Below are 19,932 nucleotides of genomic sequence, written 5' to 3'. Positions count from 1 at the left end.
ATTTGGTCTTAATCAGTTAAGACCTTGACTCAAATCACAGATTTAGAATCCCTAATAGCCCTTACTCCATAAAGTCAGTGACTTTAAGCCTTTGCATGGCTCATATGGTCACAAACACCCAAAACACTCACTCTCTTAACTCAAAATGGTCATAACTCATGCATGGCTTGATTCCAACATCCAAGGCTTGATTTTTATGACACAACACCACTAAATACACTCAAATGGGGTTGGTCATAGTCTTTGGAGCTCAATAACTCATAAAGTCGCCAACTTTGGGACAAAAACCCTAAAATAGTCTAATATGAAGCTCAAAACAAAAGAGTGAGAAATCTTGGAGCTCTATACCTCATGATGAAGCTCCCAACTCAGATATGCTCAGATCCAAGGCCTGGACTCTCACTCCTTCTCCAAAGCTCCTTCTTTACTCCAAGAACACACACAACACTTAAGGCTCTCAAATAGACACACACAAGCTCAAGAACGAGGATTAGGGTTTAAGAGGGTTTAATGACTGAGGATGGTGGCCAGGAATGAGGCCATCTCATTCTTTATATAGGGACACCCCTCAATTAGGGTTTTCACTATGTGCCTAGTACATCCAGCGTACTAGGTGGCTCCGCTTAAAGATCTCGCACATGAGTATGCTAAGCGTACACACACGTATGCCCAACGTACTCAGCTACCACCTTTCTCAAATGAGGGACATATCCTGCAAAGCTTCAAAATTCCATAGCTTCCTCGATATAACTCCGATTCCAATGAACGTCATACTCACGGATTGATGTCGAGATTCCCTATGCTTCTAGCAACTCGTTGCAACCCCGAGACTTCCTCATGCCCGAGTTGCAAACCACAAACCTTAATATCGTACGATCCGAAACAGGATGTTACACCTATCATTAGTAACACCACCTACACCCTCCTTCATCTTCTACTCCTCCCTACCAACGCTCTACAATCAGTTCACAAGCTAAACAACCACTTCTAACTTCCTCTTATTATCGACCGACACCCCACGATACCCATTCCATGCAAACTAGAGCACACACAAACTCTCTTAAACCCAAAGCCTTTTCTGCCTCCACCACTTCCCTTTCTTCTGTTGAACCATCCTCTTTCAAACAAGCCATTCAATTGCCTTGCTGGCAACAAGCTATGCAACTTGAGTATCAAGCTCTTGTAAAAAAATAATACTTGCTCCCTAGTTCGTTGTCCCTCTAATGTCAACTTGGTCGGGTTCAAATGGATTTACCGGATAAAATGTGATTCTAATGGAATCATTGAGTGACATAAGGTGCGTATCGTGGCTCATAGGTATAGTTAAGAGGAAGGAATTGATTATTTTGACACCTTTAGTCCAGTTATCAAACCCACCACTATCCGCCTAGTCCTGTCCCTAGCTATCTCCAATGGATGGTGTATTCACCAACTCGATATAAACAACGCTTTTCTTAATGGAGATCTACAAGAGGTTGTCTACATGAAACAACCACAAGGGTTTATTGATCCCACCAAACCCTCTCATGTTTTTCACCTCAACAAAGCACTATACGATCTTAAGCAGGCCCCACGAGCTTGGTTCACCAAACTCAAAACATATCTCATCACTCAAGGATTCAAAGCATGTTAATCTGACACGTCATTATTTGTTCATCATTCCTCCATGGTCACTATTTATGTCCTCGTCTATGTGGATGATCTTATTGTCATAAGTATGCATGTAAGTCTCATTCATCGCTTTATTGCACAACTGCATCAGAACTTTGCCCTTAAAGATTTGGGTGATCTGCACTTCTTTCTTGGCATTCAAATCACGCATCATGCTTAAGGCCTCACCATGAGTCAAGCTGGGTACATCAACAATATTTTGACACACAATTAAATGAATGATGCATCTCCCATCTCCACGCCTGCTGACAGTGAGTCTCGTCTAACCCTGCATGGTGACCCTTTTTCTGACCCTAAGCTATATCAGCAGGTAGTTGGTTCTCTAGAGCACGCCATAATTACACGACCGGACATCGCCTTTGCGGTCAAGCGAGTGTGTCGATATATGCATTCTCATAAGTTTCCTCATTGGCAGGCTGTCAAAAGAAGACTCATATATCTCAAAGGTACCATCAACCAATGCCTTCATTTTAAGCCAACACACACGTCTTCTCTTCTTGCCTACTCAGATGCAGGATGTATATCAAACAAAGATGATAGTAGATCACAATATGGGTTTTCAATCTTTCATGGACGCTATCAGATTAGTTGGACTTCCAGAAAGCAATGAGTTGTTGCTCATTCAAGGACAAAGATGATAGGATATCACAGTATGGTTTTACAACTACATTGAAGCTTTACATATATAGATAGGTAGAGACAAATAAAATATGCATAGACAATGTGGGGCACTAATATAGTAACACCAACCAGTATTAATGTTCTTCACCACCACCATTCGGATATGGGACACCCTTGATCCCCTCTAGACGCTAACGACCTCTACAACTCAACAATCTCACATTTGTAGGTTGATAAAAAAAATCAATTGTCTTATAAGGCATGTACTTTTCATAAAGCCTCAACATTCGTATTTGCCTCAACTACACACACCTTGACCATGTAGAAGGTTCTATACAACTACCAAGTTCACTTTTGTCACCTTCAAGTGTTGACATTCAAAATCCACATTACATCACCTATAGTCTAATTTTCCCATATATAGTATAAACATTCACTTCAGTGCTACAATGTATTGGCATTATTGAATGTCCAATTAGAGCCACAAGATGTTTCAAGGAAAACAACTCCAGACACTTTAATGCTTAAAATTCATCATTACATTCACCGACATGTAATGATGTACAAGAATTCATAATCTAAGACTCAACTGGACTGTCTACGTAATAAATTAGTGCATTATCAAAACAGAATACCATATTCACTTCACCTTGTTTTTTTCTTAATCTATTATAGGTTTTCAAGCATCGATATATGAAGTATCTCATTTTGGAGAATTGATTTAGCCGCTACATGTTTTCGAGCATTGATCTAGGACTCAACTGGGCTCACTACGTAATAAATTAGTGCATCGTCAAAACCTGTCACATTCACTTCATCTAGTTTTTTACTTTATTTGCTACATGAATTTCAAAATTTGATTTATGAAGTGTCTCATATTTGTTTTTGCAATACCAAGATATAATGTCCTTCATGTTCTTAAAGTGGAAATATATATTTATTTTCATTTTATACTACCATTACCCCCACCACTAGGGATAGTCATAAGGTTTTTCATGTCCAGGGCTAAAAGCAATATTAATGCCCTATTTTTGTACCGTTAGGCTTTCCATAAAGGTAGTGTAACTAAACTAATATATATATATATATATATATGTGTGTGTGTGTGTGTGTGTGTGTGTGTGTACACACACACAAACTAAAAACTAAAAAAATCACAAAACCACCTTAAACAACAACAAAAACCTAAAATAAGCTTTAATTACGGCTTATGTTTTGTTGATACATGTACCAAATAGTCTATAGTAGTTAGCACTTATGTTTTCCAAATGATTTTTTTGCAATAGGTATTTTATTGGTAAGTAGACAATGCCGGATCACAATCAAAATATGGCTGATCTAGTAGCAACGATATGATTTGAGTGACCGAGTATAATCCCCAATGATATTTCAAAAATGAATAATGAAATAAACGACAAGTTGTGCATCTTCAAAGGCATTTACAGGCATAAGAAAGAAAAAACTACGGTGTCATGTGTTGCCCTCCTTCCTTGAGACTGAGGGTTCAAGTCTCGTCTGAGACATAAGTGGATTTAAGGGTAATTTAAGATTAAATTAGATTTTTTGTTCCAAAAAAAGATACAATGGTAACTTATATGTTATCCCTCCTATAAGCAAACTTGAACAATTCAGCACCTTCTAATAAGAAGGTCTATAATTTTTTCTGAAAGACATACAGTCTCGAACCTATTTTTGTATGAATTATGTTTTAATTTAAAAACCTTCTTCAACACGTTTTAAATGAAAAGCACCTTCAATTTTCTTTTATTTTTTGATTTAGAACATTTGATAGAATGAGACATGTGAAGTAGGCTCGTAGCATAATAATACCATAGGTTTGATAATGGGGTCTAGATTTAGCAATAGGGGAGGCATGCACCAAAAATTAATCATTTATGGTTTCATTGACTTCATTTTCATACCATAAGGCTACATATAGTGGGTTCGGTAAGAGCTCGACAGTGATGACATGGATTCGGCAAACACCTCCCCTGAACTCGCCATGTCGAGCTCGGAAGGGAAACTCGACATCTCCTTGACGAGTCTCTTTCTTCTTCATCTCTTCTTTCCTCCTTTTATTTCCCCACTCGATAACCCACTCCTCTCTTCTTCTTCCGAGCTTCTTCCCCCATTTTTTTTTATGTGGTGTTCCGCAAATGTTGCCATGACTCCGTCCAGCCTAGTCATTGACTATGTCATCTTCATCCTCTTAATAACCATAAATCTTCTCAATGCTAGATATAAGCTTCTCCTAGGATGAAGTTTGTTTCAAATCATGAAGCAAAAAAACATCCACCCTCTATTATTAGTTCCAAATGCACAAACATTGTATGTAGGCTCATTTTGAAGATCATGTTGATCTTTCTATCTGATGAACATACTTAAAATGACTTGATTTCTTCCGACAGTGGATCCCTTCCACCTAATCGATACACACCACCCTCGACAACACATATAGTAACCACTTATGGCAACATATAACGAACAACATCTAAAAAGTCGATGGCCTCGACCACGTCATATGTATAAACACTAGTACTGGTCGTAAGATATTTGCAAAAGTTAACTTCATTTGATCATTTTCTATAGACAAAATTGCAAAATGGTCCATATGGTTGTCAAAATTATATGGTTTTGGTCCAAAACCGTTTTGTGGTGCAACAGTGGTCAAATTTTAGATTTTTTTAGTAGTTTTGGTCCCCTAGACACTTAAAATTACCTTTATCCCATCCACTATCTCCCACGTGCCTACTCTCTCTCTCTCTCTCTCTCTCTCTCTCTCTCTCTCTCTTTTTCTCTCTCTTCTCGTATACAATCCTACTCCATCTTTTTACATCTCTTTTTCCCCGATATAAGTTTTCATCTTCTTAAATCTGTCTACATTCAATCGAAACTCACCAAAAATCTATGAAACCAACCACCTTTTCTCCATCGGAAGATCGCTAATTCACTGGAGTACAACCCTCGTTCATATACTCGAAGTCCTTTGGAACCTTAACAATAATCTGGTTCGTTCATCTGCTCCGACGATAGTTTCGCCTAACGTTGTTGACTTCACCAACCATTCGTCGTCGCTCTCTTTCTTGTGTATAATTCGAACCACCACAGTTGTCGGATTCCTCTCAAACTTCACCAGAATTAATCATAAAAATCTCGACACTAATATCCTCCGACAATCCATGTTCCAGACCCTAAGAACTGAGGGTTATTAATAGTTTTGAACTTCTTTGACGTTCCGGTGAGAATCCGACGTTCCAACAAGTAGGGGTAGTCTGTCGGTGGTGGTGGTGAACACCTTAAATCGTTTGGGTAGAACGGTGACTAATTTGACGTCAACTCCTTCTGTGGTGAACGAAACCGACAAAAATGATGGTTGGGGTAAATACGGGGGTGGGGGTCTGTGGAAGAACGACTCGATTCAGAATAGAAGTAGAAGAAAGGCTCGATTTGAGCGTGTATGTGTGTATGTGTCTGTGTGTTTTCTTACTCTTGGAAGAGAAAGAGATAGATCATGTGAAAGTAGGTGGTGGGGGTAGGCTCTGATTTGGGGGTGAGGTAGGTGGGTGAGTTTTTTTTGGTATTTTTAAAATTAAAATAAAAAGATTATAATTTAAAGAAATTAAAAAATCAATTAAAGATATATTCGTCATTTCAAGTATGATATGAACCAAAACTACAAAGATAGAGACCAAAACCACAACCTTTTTAAACCAAATTAATACCAATGATATATTCGTCTTTTCTCTCTCTCTCTCTCATTATATATATATATATATATATATATATATATATATATATATATATATATATATATATATATATATATATATATAGGTAGGTAGAGGTTCATTTGAGACCACCTATATTTGTGAGACATGGGGACCAAATCTTAGCCTTTTATCAAATTTGATCTTGTGGCTTATAAAAAAAGGGGATTAACACTAATTAATCTAACTGATTAGTTAATTAGGGGCCGATTAGTCATTAGGTTAAATATAACATCTTCACCAGATCTGATAGATTATTAACGTCATGTTCACGTCATCAAGAACATCCTCATCTACTTTGATTCTTCTACCAAAATTAGCGATCCTATGCGATCGATATTCCTTCATAGTCATATTCATGTAATTAATCTTCCTCTCCTAAAATATTCACTTCTTTCTACTAGTTCGCCTTGGTATTTGAGATCGCCATTCACCGGTCGATCAATGATCCTTACCTGTCGAAATCACAAGCATTAAATTTGCGATTTTTGTGATTTTGGAGTTCGTCTTCTTCGTTCTTCTACATTTTCATGTGATAATCTAACTTATTGAGGTTGATTTACATATATCGACATCAACAATTTATCCCAAGATTGTGATTGACTTTTAGCTTTGTGATCATCAATTTTTGTCCAAGGTAGAGGTTCAAGTGTTTTAGTGATTTATGTTAATCTTCATCTTCAACAACTGTTTACGCTCTTTCAAGCTGTGATTTATTATTTTGTATCGTGATTTCATCAGTTGTTCAAGGTTTAAATTTTCATCGCTTTTATTGTTACTTCTATTTAACCTAGAACAACAAGATTCAATTTTTAATGTTACTTGCGTGTATCATATTATGTGTTTGACCTATTAGCATAAGATGATTGAATCTTCAAGTTACTAGCGATTCCTTAATTCATCTAGGTTTGATTCGTGATTTTAGCAATCAACATCATATTGATTGCTTGAATCTGTTTAACCTAGAACACAAGTTAACCTAGAATATGTTATTTAACAATACATCATCTGGTTCAAGGTTTAATTTTTTAATTTTATTCAGTCAATATGTTTTTCAGCAATTTGTTGTATGTTTCAATGTTTGTTTTTCATTAACATCATCTTGTTGATAAGTTCATCTTACTGTATATTATTCTTATAGAATATTAAACATACATTTATTAATATCAATTATGATAACATGTACATGCTAAATTGTGATGTTTTATGATTAAATTCATATGAATTCACATTATTCTGTTTATATGTTAAGATGGTGGTATATTCTTTTTTGTAGTTCAATGTTATAATGTTGCAGCATAATCTAGTTCTTGCAAACAATTCATTGGATCTGATGGTTCTTTATTTTAGATTCCAGATGTTGAATCTAGTTTGATACCTCTTATAGGTAAAACTTTTAAAGAAATTAGTAATGGTATTAAGTGGTATATAGAGTATGCATCAAGATGTGATTTGTCATCAGAAAGTCAACAAAGAGGAAACAAGATAGTAGAATTATGACTGCAATATATTTGGTTTTGCATAGGGTGGGATTGCTAATGTACTTTCATTTGTTAACCAATATAATGTATGTACAAAGCATTTTGCAATTTATCTGTAAACTGATAAGGTATGTACAAAGCAATTATTATTCTTGAGAAAAATATCTTGAAACTATACATACGTTCCTCCTTGATAAAAATCCTGAATGAACAAAGGGTCTGATGTATCATTCCGACTTCCCACAATAGACTTTTTTTTAAGAATATAAGTATATTTCCAAAATATGAATCACCGTTGGTCTAAAACAATGTCATGTTGACTACTCTTACTAATTTACCATATTTTTTAACTATACTTTTTTTCTTCAAATAGAATGTTGGTTATGTCTTTTTAGCCAAGTTTTTTTTAATATGTTCTTGTTAACTTGCAGGAAAGGGTTGTGCTAAAGAAAATACGAGATGCTCTTAAATATGTTTCTAGAATATAATCATTACCATAGTTTTTTTTAAATCTTTTTTTTTCTTTAAAAAAAAGGTTAGATATGTCTCTTTTAGCAATATTGATTATTCTTGTGCGGTAAAGGGTTTATGGAAAAAGATTATTAGATTTAGATTATTTTTTACCAATGTTAACATGGTGTGCTGTATGATTAATTACATTACATAATATAGTATTCTGTTGTATTATCAATTACATTTGTTATGACGCATTGACTTCATTTTCAAATCTTTGGTTATGTAATCCATACTCGATTCTAACAATTCATTAATTTCTGGTTGCAAAGAGTTTTAGCTGATAAAACACAACTTCAAAGGAACTTAAATATTCCAAGCTAGAATTTTTTAACTATAAGTATCGATATTAATGAATATGTAATAGATTTTATAAGTTGCCAACATGTGATAGAGTTTTATGGTACAAACTTAAAATGTGGTTTTCAAATTATCAGTGTTTTTCTACTCATCAGGATCATTTGATTTAGTTTCATCTGACTCTTTTGACTTTTGATTTTGTCATTTTATTCAATTTATCTACATAAACAAAATTAATGTTGATATTCATAATTCAATAACAATATTATGAAAGTTATACCTTAATAAAAAACACATTAATAATTAAATTAAGAACATTATTATTGCATTAATTTTCAATTTTAGAATATTACATATTCTAAAATTAGAATGACACCTAATTTTAGAATATTTCACATTACTTCACTGTTAATCAAGCACTATCACAATACTTCACAATAAGATTAAAAAAAAGTTGTTTCCAACAAAAATAGATTGTCTAAAATCATATATTACATATTATTTAACAAAAATATTTGAAGCGAGTTGTCTCCAATAAATTCAGAATGTCTAAAATTATAATATGACACATAATTTCATAATATTTCACGTTGCTTCATAATATATCAAACACTATCAAAACATTATAGATTACTTTAGCAAAAAGATTAATGCAAGTAATTTCTAACAAAATAATTTGTCAAATCAGAATATTTATAATATCAAGTTATCAAACACAGATTTATAATACTAGAATCTTACATTATATAAGTTGATTTTACACATTACAATTAATTTTATAATATTACACTTTAATATCAGAATATTACATACAATTTCGGATTATTACATCTTAGCAACAAAATATTAAATATTGAACATCTAGAATAACTAGAATAATAACATGTTCTACATATACAAACAACCTATAGCATTATTCTATAAGAATATTAAGTTGTAACTTTAATATAGACAACCTAATTAAATTATTCTATTAGACTGTTATGTATATTCAGAATATTAAATATAACATTAGAATCTTATGTAATATAAGTTCATATTATATTTTCTAACAAAATTTAGAATATTACACTTTAATATCGGAATATTCCATACAATTTCATAATATTGCATATCAATTAACAACATATTATTAAATATTGTAACCTTGTGATATACTTTTTATAATACAAACTTGAAATTTGGTTTTTAATCTATGAGGTTTTTAGAATACGTTTCAACCTCCAAAGAAAAGTTTGATATTTATCCTAAAAGTATTCATTTCATTTTATAAAGTTATATGTTTCTCACTGGTTTAAAAAAGTTTATTAGTCTATGTTCCTACATATTATTTGGTTCCCTACACACTTGAAGGGAATGATAGTCTGAATTAGAATATTTCATCTTATAATATAATATTACATCATATTACAATCTTTCAAATTATTACACATTAATATTATAAACTTTTCTTTTCTATAAATCATTTTTTTTCAGTAGACTATTCTATATGTTCCTTTAACACTTTAAATTGTAAATTCAGAATATTTCATAATATTATATACAATATTAGAATCTTACATAATGTAAGTTAGTTGTACAAGTACAACATAATTTTAGAATACTACACTTAAATTTCATAATATTACAAATAACTTCATAATATTATATATATTAACAAGACATTATAAAAATATTGATTATTTTGAATAACTAGATTAATATCATATCATTGATTATTAAAAAAGCCAAAATTTAATTAGGCATTGTTGTATTAGAATATCTTGCATATAACTTAGAATGTCACAAAATGCTATTCTATTAAAATATTCTACATATAGATTATAAAAACCTATAACTTTATTTTATTAGATTATAAACATCATACATCATAAACTACAACATTCTAATGATTTTGACCATCATACACTCTATTTATAAAATTTACCTTGAATAGTGACTTAAATTCTAAAAAAGACATAAACATCAATTCACGATAACAAACAATATATAAAATTATTCTATTAGAATATTATATATATATATATATATATATATATATATATATATATATATATATATATATATATATACTTATTATAACATAAAACATACAATATTATTCTGATGAATTTTTTTACATAGAGACTTTAATTTTAAACTCGTCTAATATGTGAAAGATATTACTACCATTACACAACATAAACTACAAAATTACATGTATTATCATTTAAAACATAACTATTGTTCGACCACAATATTGTTTTATGAAATATTCACCAATCTTTAAACATTCAAACCATAACACTATTATTTACCAAACATTCATCCATACATGTTAATCAAAATATAGAAAATATAGCCAATATTCAAAGAGAAAAAGACTCCAAATTCATTAACCATTAAATTCTTGCAAATATTTTATCAATTCGATCAAAAGTCTTCATTTCACTGCATCGCTTCATACACCTGGTTAAGATGCTTTAGTCGGTCAGATTTTGCACACTCCTTAGCTCCATCAATTAGTTTATATATAGGTTACTATCCAATTTGGCTGCATCATGAAAAGTAAAATTAATGTAAACAAATATTTATCAAAACAAAATACCCAAAATATACAAACTACAGTTAAGTAATAACAAAAATCAAATGTTTTGTAACATTCTAAGAATTTCATTCACCCCCACACATTTCCAAACCTCCATCAATTCTATTTTTGGATACCTTCTTATGCTTTCTTTTCCATCTATCTCTTCCCTCTTCATCTTATACCAAGTTTCTTTATCAATATTTACAAATTATTTAGGTTCTTCAATATTTATTTCTTCTTATTTTATCTGCATTAAAACATATATCATAACTTTATTAAAACAAAAAAAAAAAAAACAGAACAAATGCATTATTTCCATAACTTAATGTAAAATCAAATATAAAAATATGTATATTCTAAGAATAATCAACATCGTGAAAAGAAGAATATAACACTTAATAATATGTTAACTTAGAGTATTTATGTCAGATATCCATATACATTAATGTGTTTAATGTTATACATTGTCCTTTATATCACGTTCTGATGAAGATCTATCACTTGAACTATCATTGTTTTCTTAATTTTAGTATCAAATTAAAAACATATTTTGCTCTTGATTGAGTCATTCTTGTCACTTGATATGGATCAAAACATACACCATGCTTCTACTAGAACAAAATACTAGAATATTCACACTAAATACCATAAACCAGAATAATACATGAATTTGTTTATTAAATACTTGACAAAAACTAGAATATTGCTAGTATAAAGCGTAAACTACATTATAATAATAATCAACATCATACACTCTCCAAATAAAATATGAAGAACCTTCTTTGAATTATAGATAAAGTTATGATAAAATAAACTCTAGTATATTATAGTAATAACATTATTAACCATATACTTCATTTTATTAATAATTAATATTATACATTCTCCTAATAAAGTATAAAGAACTATTCTTTGAATAATACATCAAGTTATGATAAAAGAAAATATAGAATGTTAAATTGTTCTACAAATAGAGTTGCACTTTACACAATAAAGTCATTGGTGTATGAATTAGTTCTGATTTATCAAAGTAAACAGTGACATTTGATTGATCGATAAACTAACTTTTGAAACCAAATTTATGAAGTAACACCTAACTTAACAAATCAGAATACCTAGAATATTAAGTTACCAAACACTATTTTACTAATATTTTTACTCGATCCTCGAAATAAACAAACAAAGTAATATCTATATCAAATTAAGAAGTACATTATGACTTATCAGACTATCACGTAATAACAGTTCATACTTTAAAATATATAGGATTTTGTATTGTGTGGAAGTTTAAGGTTTATATAGAAATCCAAGACTTTAATTAGTGCAAATATGTAGAATATGCTATCACACATTCAATTCATTGAATATTTTAGGAATTAATCATCAGTTTGCAACCTGTTTAGCAAATGACTATTATACTAACATATGCAAAATATTGCACATTCCACAAAAAAATATGCATAATATATAATATATTATATTAACATATGTAGAATACTATACATTCTACATTACAATTTATAGAATAATAAAAATATCATACATTCATATTTTAAAATATCTAGCATATTGTACTTCATGGAATTGCAAGGTTAATGTAGGATTACAAGGTGTTTAACTGGTGCAGATATGTAGAATATGATACTAAAATATGTAGAATATTATGCATTCTGATTACAAATTCATAGAATCAGTAGAACATTATACATTCAAATTTCAAAATTTAAAGAAAGTTATATACAAAAAGATATATCATGGTTTATTCACATTTCCTTTGACTTCATTGACACAAAAAAGAAAATTCTAGTTATTAGGAGTAGATATGAAGTGAAGTAAAAAAAGAGATATTATATGAGAATTAGAACCTGAATCTGACTATGTTGAACTAGTCATTCTTGAGATCTTGATCCAATTTCTCTGATTCTGTAATGCTAGGTGATTGAAAGCTTGATTAGGGAACATAATCAGAATCACAAAGTAGAAAATGTGAATCAGAGTGAATAAGAGGATTTTTAGGGTTCTTCAATCGCAAATATTTCATGTAATCGGAATAAGGGTAATCACAATGTTTAAGCATGATAGGAATTTGATGGTTGAAAGAAAAACTTAATCTCGATTTACCAGATCTTTAATTGAGACTGTAGATCAGGAAAAAAAAAAAGGATTTTTAGTGTTCATCGAGGCGGAGGGTTCTGTGCGTGAGAAAAATGAAGAAAGGTTTGAATCATGATGCAGATAAATTATACTGTTATACATTACCTGAAATGACTTAAGCTGAATCTGATTCTGCATCCATTTGTTCGAATAATAAATTTGGATTTCTTTTGATTCGGGAACAATTTGTGCTCGAGCGATTTTGGAATAAAAAATAGAATGAAAGGTAGATAAAATCAGAGCATTCAAATTCGAATCTGAAGGAAACAAAAGATGTTGATGATCGAGATTGAATTAAACGAGATTGAATCAAATGGGTTTTAGTGTTCGTATCGAGGTTAGGGTTTTATGAATCAGAATGAAGAAGATTTAGAAGAACGTCGTGTGTTTTTTATGACCTGAATGAAATAGAATGTAAAATTCCATTTCTGCCCCTTCGTGCCTTATTCTAATCCCAGAGTTCCATTTAATTACAAAAATGTCATCGCCTATTTGTGGTTCCTTGTGGTTTAATCTGATTTAATTTAAGCCTTTGATTATTCAAGATGAGTGGTCAAGATTTGGTCTCCTTGTCTTACAAAATATTATTGTCTTATATGAACCTAACCATATATATATATATATATATATATATATATATATATATATATATATATATATATATATATATATATATATATATATATATATATATATATATATTTCCGTCACCAAATTAATCAACTCATAAAAGTTTATACCAATATGCAATTTCAAGGGTTGATTTTTCTTTGACAAAAACTCTCAATTGTCGTCAACCTTCTCTCACATCCTCCGCTACTAAGAAATACTCTAAAATTATCGTTTTACGAATTCAAGGTCGATTCAAAGAAATTGGATTTGAATATGATTAAAAACTTAAAAGATACTTTTATGTGGTATACATTATTGAGCATATAACTTACATATTAACATTTCGTAAAATATCCAAATTTCAATAAATGCTTGCAAACCAAAATATTACTTTGTTTTATCTGCAATTAGTTTCACAGATAAGTTACGAAATTACATTTTGTCATAAAAGTGAACTAGTGGATTAGAAGTGTTTTTCACAACATAAATGGTCTTTATAAAAAAAAAAAGTTAAAAATATGATCATTTGATGTTATGCCTCTACCTTGATATTTTTTGTTATTAAGTCAAAACATATCTGCATATGAATTTATATCATCTATCACCAATTAACCGATCTATACCGATTATATTTGACGAACATGGTTACTCGCCATCATTGGGCCCATGGATGAAGAAGACAATGCCTTTCTCCATAAGTTCCCTTTGAATTATCTTAAACGATGCGCATCCACGATGGATCAACTTGCTATCAATATTATCTCCAATTTAATATAATACCTACTTAACGTTACACGTTGCACTTTTTTTATTACTAGGAGAAAAATATTTGTTAATATAATATTTCATATAGCCTACACAAATATTATTTTCACATAACCCACTTGTATTGTACGATTCAAGTTTTAGCTGTCATCATGGATTTGAATATTTTAGTACCAATTAATTATAAATTTATAAATAATATTTTCAATGGAAATTGATGTTAATAAAACAAACTTATTTGTTCGGCTGAGGAATCATGCTTCTTTTTTAAAGGATTTATAAGTTAGGCAAAGTCCTCATTTTCTTTTATTTATTAAGCACTAGAAGAAATAATATCCACTGATGGAATTAAGAATATTTCATGTTAATCACAAAGCTAAAGCAAAACCACTTCAATCCAAAAAGATTCAAACCAACAAAGGAACTAAGCCATAAAAAGCCAATCCAATTGGAAATTGGAAGTGTAGACACTATCAAACAAATATGATGTCACAAGATATAAAAATCACAAACATTGTCCTTCGGAGCCGACACCAATCTTAGTTATTCGTATTGTTCTTTGGCCTCATCTTCGGTATGATTAGCAAGACTATAAGTTCCACTTTATTTATCTTTGGTATGCAATCTCAATCTTAAATTTTTGGGATATTAACTAAAATAACCATATTTTAAATAATATTAAGAAACATAATAAAAAATAAAGATTTTCTAATATATATCTTGTAAAAAACATTAATTATAAAAAATATTATTATAGTTAAATTTGAAATACATTAATTATATGAAATATATTTCAAATTAGCGACATATCACATTTTCCAATGAGAAACGTCTCATAGAATTGATGTATTTAACATTTAATTAGAAAATTTGTTTGTTTATTTTTATAAAAAACTAGATGTAAAACTTATATATTATTGCACGGGTTGATTAAAGAAATTAAAATATTATAATGTAATAATAATTGTTTTTAAAATAAAAAATGAAGAAACATATTAATTACAATTTAATATAATATTTATTACATTTGATACTTATATATATATATATATATATATATATATATATATATATATATATATATATATATATATATATATATATATATATATATATATATATATATATATACAAAAGTATTATATTGCTTTATAATTTTAAAAATTAAAAAAAAATCATAAATTAATATATAAATATTATTTATTTAAAAAATATATAAGTGTCAAAACTTGCAAAATTATCTTTATTTATCTCTATCCTAATAAAAGAGTAGCTCTTTTGACATGTGTCACCATATTAGACATTTTAATTAATGTGTTGCCACTTGTCAATTTATTAGTTTTTCATTTTAAATTTATTAGACCTCCTCATTAATGTGATTCTATTTTAAATTTTAAATTTGAAATTATTGTTTTCATTAATTCACAAATAAAAAATATCTAATATATATTAAAAATTAATTTTATATATTTATTTGAATTAATGATTATAATTTCACATAACTAATAAAAAATATCTTTTAAATTAATAATTTATTTAAAATAACTTATTAATAATTTTAAGTTTTTATTATAAAAGTTTGATTAATTTTATAACCGTATTTTACACGGGTTATAAACTAGTGTATTATAAATAATAGATGTAAGAAAATTCAATTTAATTTTAGAAATGAAGAAAAAGCCACGTCAGTGTCACCCCCTCCGTCTGTGTTGGTGTCTGCTTCAACTCCTCCTTTTGGTCTTTATAAATACATGGAGTGAAGCAGTGGATTTTCAACTTTAAAGTCACCATTAAAGAGAGGAGATTTCTCACGTAAGCCCCGTGCATTATTGAGCTATCCTTTATTGTTGTAGATACAATCACTCATATATACACACAAAACAAGTTCAATACACAGAGATCAAGAGGGAAGGGACTTAATCAGACATCCATGAAATTTTTCTTCCCGGAGCTCAGCTTTTGCTTCGGCGGTACTGTAATAACACCGGCAGCAGAAACCATCACCACTGATGTTTCAATTACTAGCCGGCGTGTAACGCAAGGTAATTCGACAAAGCACTGGAGGCCGGAGCTCACAGCGATTGCAGAGGACGGCGGCGTGTTGAACGCTCGCAGGCAGCCTCCTCCATCGGCTAGCGTCGTTAGATCTGAGAAGAAGCCATTGAACAAAGCTAGATCTACAGGGAAAACTCGATCTCATTCATATACCGGTGATTACAGGTAAAACTGATGCCTCCAAACGTCCAATCATGTTCATAATTTCACTAGAAATTTTCGATAACTATCGTTTTCTTTTCGTTTGAATCACAATACCAAATAAGTCTCTGGAACTTTCGATCTGGAGTTAAAATTTGCTTAAAATAATCATAACTGTTTCTTATTTAATCAGAAACGATCAAATTATTTATGGTATTAAATACTTGTAGCGTGAAATGCAGGAAACTGACTCATGCGATGGCGATTCCCGCGTTTTCTCCAACTCCGTTCGTGTTTTGATTTTGGATGATTAATGGCGTCCTGTATTTCTCTTGTATCTGGTGTTCATGTAATGAAATTTGTGAATAACTCTGTTTTTAAGATATATTACTGTGAATTTCAATATCATAAAATCATTAGAAAATATCATTTGTGATAATTATTTTAGAAACTTGACTATTTGTGACGAGCAAAAAACATGTTTTTAAAAAATAATCAGTGATTAAAAAACAAGTACGATCGATGGATATTGGTTTGACGTCTTGTGGTACAATCAACAAGTTGTTTTTATATATAATTAAAAATTAAACCTTAATTTAAAACATGAGCCGTAATAATTTAATATAAATCTATGCGTAAAGCAATCATGTAACGTTGAAAATAATTTATTTATACGAATTCACAAACTTTATGGAATGTAATCGTTATCACAAATGTATTATGACGGTTTTCCAATAAAAGTAGAAAGTTAAATATTAAAAAAGAAAAACAATAGAGATGCATACTTATTATAAAATCTTATATAAAGCATCTATATTGTGTATTAGTTGTGAGAGTGGTGTATTATACGGTTTTATTAAAAATAAAAATTTAATATCAATATTTAAACATTAAATATTTTATAAAATAATATTTTTACATATCATAAGGTAATCTTTTCAAACATTTATAAAAAAAAAATCAAATCTTTTTTAGAGCATTTATAAGACTTTATTATCAAATTAATAAAATGATTCTCTTTCTTTATATAAAACTAGTTGTAAGACTCGTATGTTATACGGGTTGAATAAAACAAAAAAAATTAAATATGAAGGTTTAAACAAAAATTTATTTAAATTTAAAATTTAAAATTTAAAAATTTGAATTTAAAATGAAACATATTCAATAATATGAGTTGTAATATTGTAATTTAATTATTAGTTTCAAATAAGGCAATTAATAATTGAGGTTTAAATATGATGTGTTAATTAAAAAAAGATAAACAATGAGAAAATGACACATGGAAAAAACATTTATTCAAAAATACCAAAAAATTACATGTGTCCAAGTTAATGAGAGAGTAACATGTGGCAAAACTATTTTCATTTATTAGGGAGGATTTTATTTTAAAAAATGGAAATTCTCAAAAAATGACAAGTGAAAAATAATAATTCTAAAACTCTCACAAAATTACATGTGACAAAACTCTTGAGAATTTGACAAGTGGCAAAAAAAACTTTCATTTATTAGAGAGGATTAGAGAGGACTAGGTGTGAGACCCATGTATTAAGTTTATTTAAAAAAAAATAAATATGAAATTTTAACAATATGAGAAGTTTGAATTTATAAGAAAAATAATAAAAAAAAAATTAATTATTAAAATTAATGAGGCTTTAATACATTGAATACATCACATATATAAATCTTTTCTAATAAATACCTTACATATTAAATGTGGAATTTTTATTTTAATAAAATAAAAAAAATACAAAAAAATGACAAGTGGAAAATAAAAAATTAAAAAATTCTAGAAAATATCATGTGTCCAAATGAAGGAGAATATGACATTTGGCACAAAAAACCTTCATTTATTAAGAAGGATTAGGTTATAACCAGTGTGAATTATGGTTATAAAATAAAGGGAAATTTGCGAAAAAGTCTCAATATTTTAAGTCAGTTTACGATTTAGTCCCAAATTAAATTTTGTTTACAAAAAATGACAGATTACCGGCTAAAACTTCGGATTAAACCTTTGTGGCCGGTTTCACAGATTTAGCCGGTATCTCGTCTTTTTTCGTTAATTAATCCAAATTTTGGGACTTTTTCATTAATTAATCAAAATTTTAGGGCTTTTTCATTATTTATTACCAATAAACCAAAATATTTGGACTTTTCTGAAGATTACCTTTAAACTAATATATATTATATGATCTAATTTAATATGTATTATTCCATGTCTTCTTTCTTATGCTCTTCTAGGCTGACCGTGTGTTTTTATTGGTGTCGTCAAACCCAACAACAAAAATCTCACTCACAAGCCTCGTTAACTCCATCGATTTTCGAAAATTATCCATTCACAACTCTATGATCATCTTTCAATCTCCAAATAAAGAACGGAGAAAATCTTTGTTCATTATGTGGATGTCCCTATTACCTAACCATGACTTAAACTGTGGTTCCAACACTTGGATGTTTCTATTACCTAACCATGACTTGAACCCATACACTAATGGCGTTGTCCATAGTGTTGTTAACAATAGAAAACGAATCCCACATGTTCAACCACTGATACATTGACTCAAGTCTTACTTGACCCTTGTTTCCTTACAACACTATAGAAGCCCCAACATAAGATGAATCCCACATTGTTCATCATTTATTGGTTTTTTTTGTCAAAAAGTAAAGCATTTTGGAAGCCCCAAATAGACTAAAACGTAATAATGACAATTATTATAATATCACACCAATTGTCATTATGACTTAAACGTAACATCACAACAATTGTCATTATTACATTTTAGTCGATTTGGGGCTTCCCGAATGCATTACTTTTTGGCAAGACAAAAACCAATAAATGATGAAGTTTTTGATAAAGATCGAAACACAATCTTATTGATGGATCCAAGAGCTCCTTCTCGTCCCAAGCCTTTTTCTCCTCAATCTTCTTCCAAAAAATGCACTACAATATGCAATATTAGCCCCTCTTTCTCTCCTACAAGCATATAGCTCAATTAGGGTTTCTCTCAGAGTGTTAAGATGATAAGGGAGGCGGAAATGAAGTCTTAAGGTCCTTTAAATAGGACAAAAACCCTGAAAATTAGGGTTTTCACACTCAACTCCTACTCGTCGAGTTGGGGTCCTCCAACTCGTCGAGTAGACTCTAGAAATTACACGACCATTAACATTCTCTACTCGGCGAGTTAGGGCCTCCAACTCGTCAAGTTGATAAGACAACAAGAATATAAATTAATTAAATATTATACCTGGGAGTCGGGATGTTACACCTATTGTAAGGAAACAAGGG

The 19,932-nt window shown here is 29.9% G+C and overlaps 1 protein-coding gene across 2 annotated transcripts; it reads left to right on the top strand.

Moving 5' to 3' along the window:
- The first annotated feature begins 16,224 nt into the window (after positions 1-16,224).
- Positions 16,225-17,034, top strand: LOC111902096 (uncharacterized). Of its 2 annotated transcripts, none has more exons than XM_023897969.3 (2): positions 16,225-16,673; positions 16,880-17,034. In XM_023897969.3, the coding sequence occupies exons 1-2, from the start codon at positions 16,384-16,386 to the stop codon at positions 16,947-16,949; spliced, it is 360 nt and encodes a 119-aa protein (XP_023753737.1). In that variant the 5' UTR covers positions 16,225-16,383; the 3' UTR covers positions 16,950-17,034. The 2 variants fall into 2 exon arrangements, with proteins under 2 accessions (XP_023753737.1, XP_023753738.1); XM_023897970.3 differs by having other exon boundaries at positions 16,226-16,673; positions 16,892-17,034.
- The last annotated feature ends 2,898 nt before the right edge of the window (positions 17,035-19,932 follow it).

Source organism: Lactuca sativa, chromosome 3, assembly GCF_002870075.4.
Source record: "Lactuca sativa cultivar Salinas chromosome 3, Lsat_Salinas_v11, whole genome shotgun sequence".
NCBI classification, from domain to species: domain Eukaryota; kingdom Viridiplantae; phylum Streptophyta; class Magnoliopsida; order Asterales; family Asteraceae; genus Lactuca; species Lactuca sativa.
The sequence above is the reverse complement of the archived record's forward strand: the minus strand, read 5'-3'. Positions and strand labels throughout refer to the sequence as shown.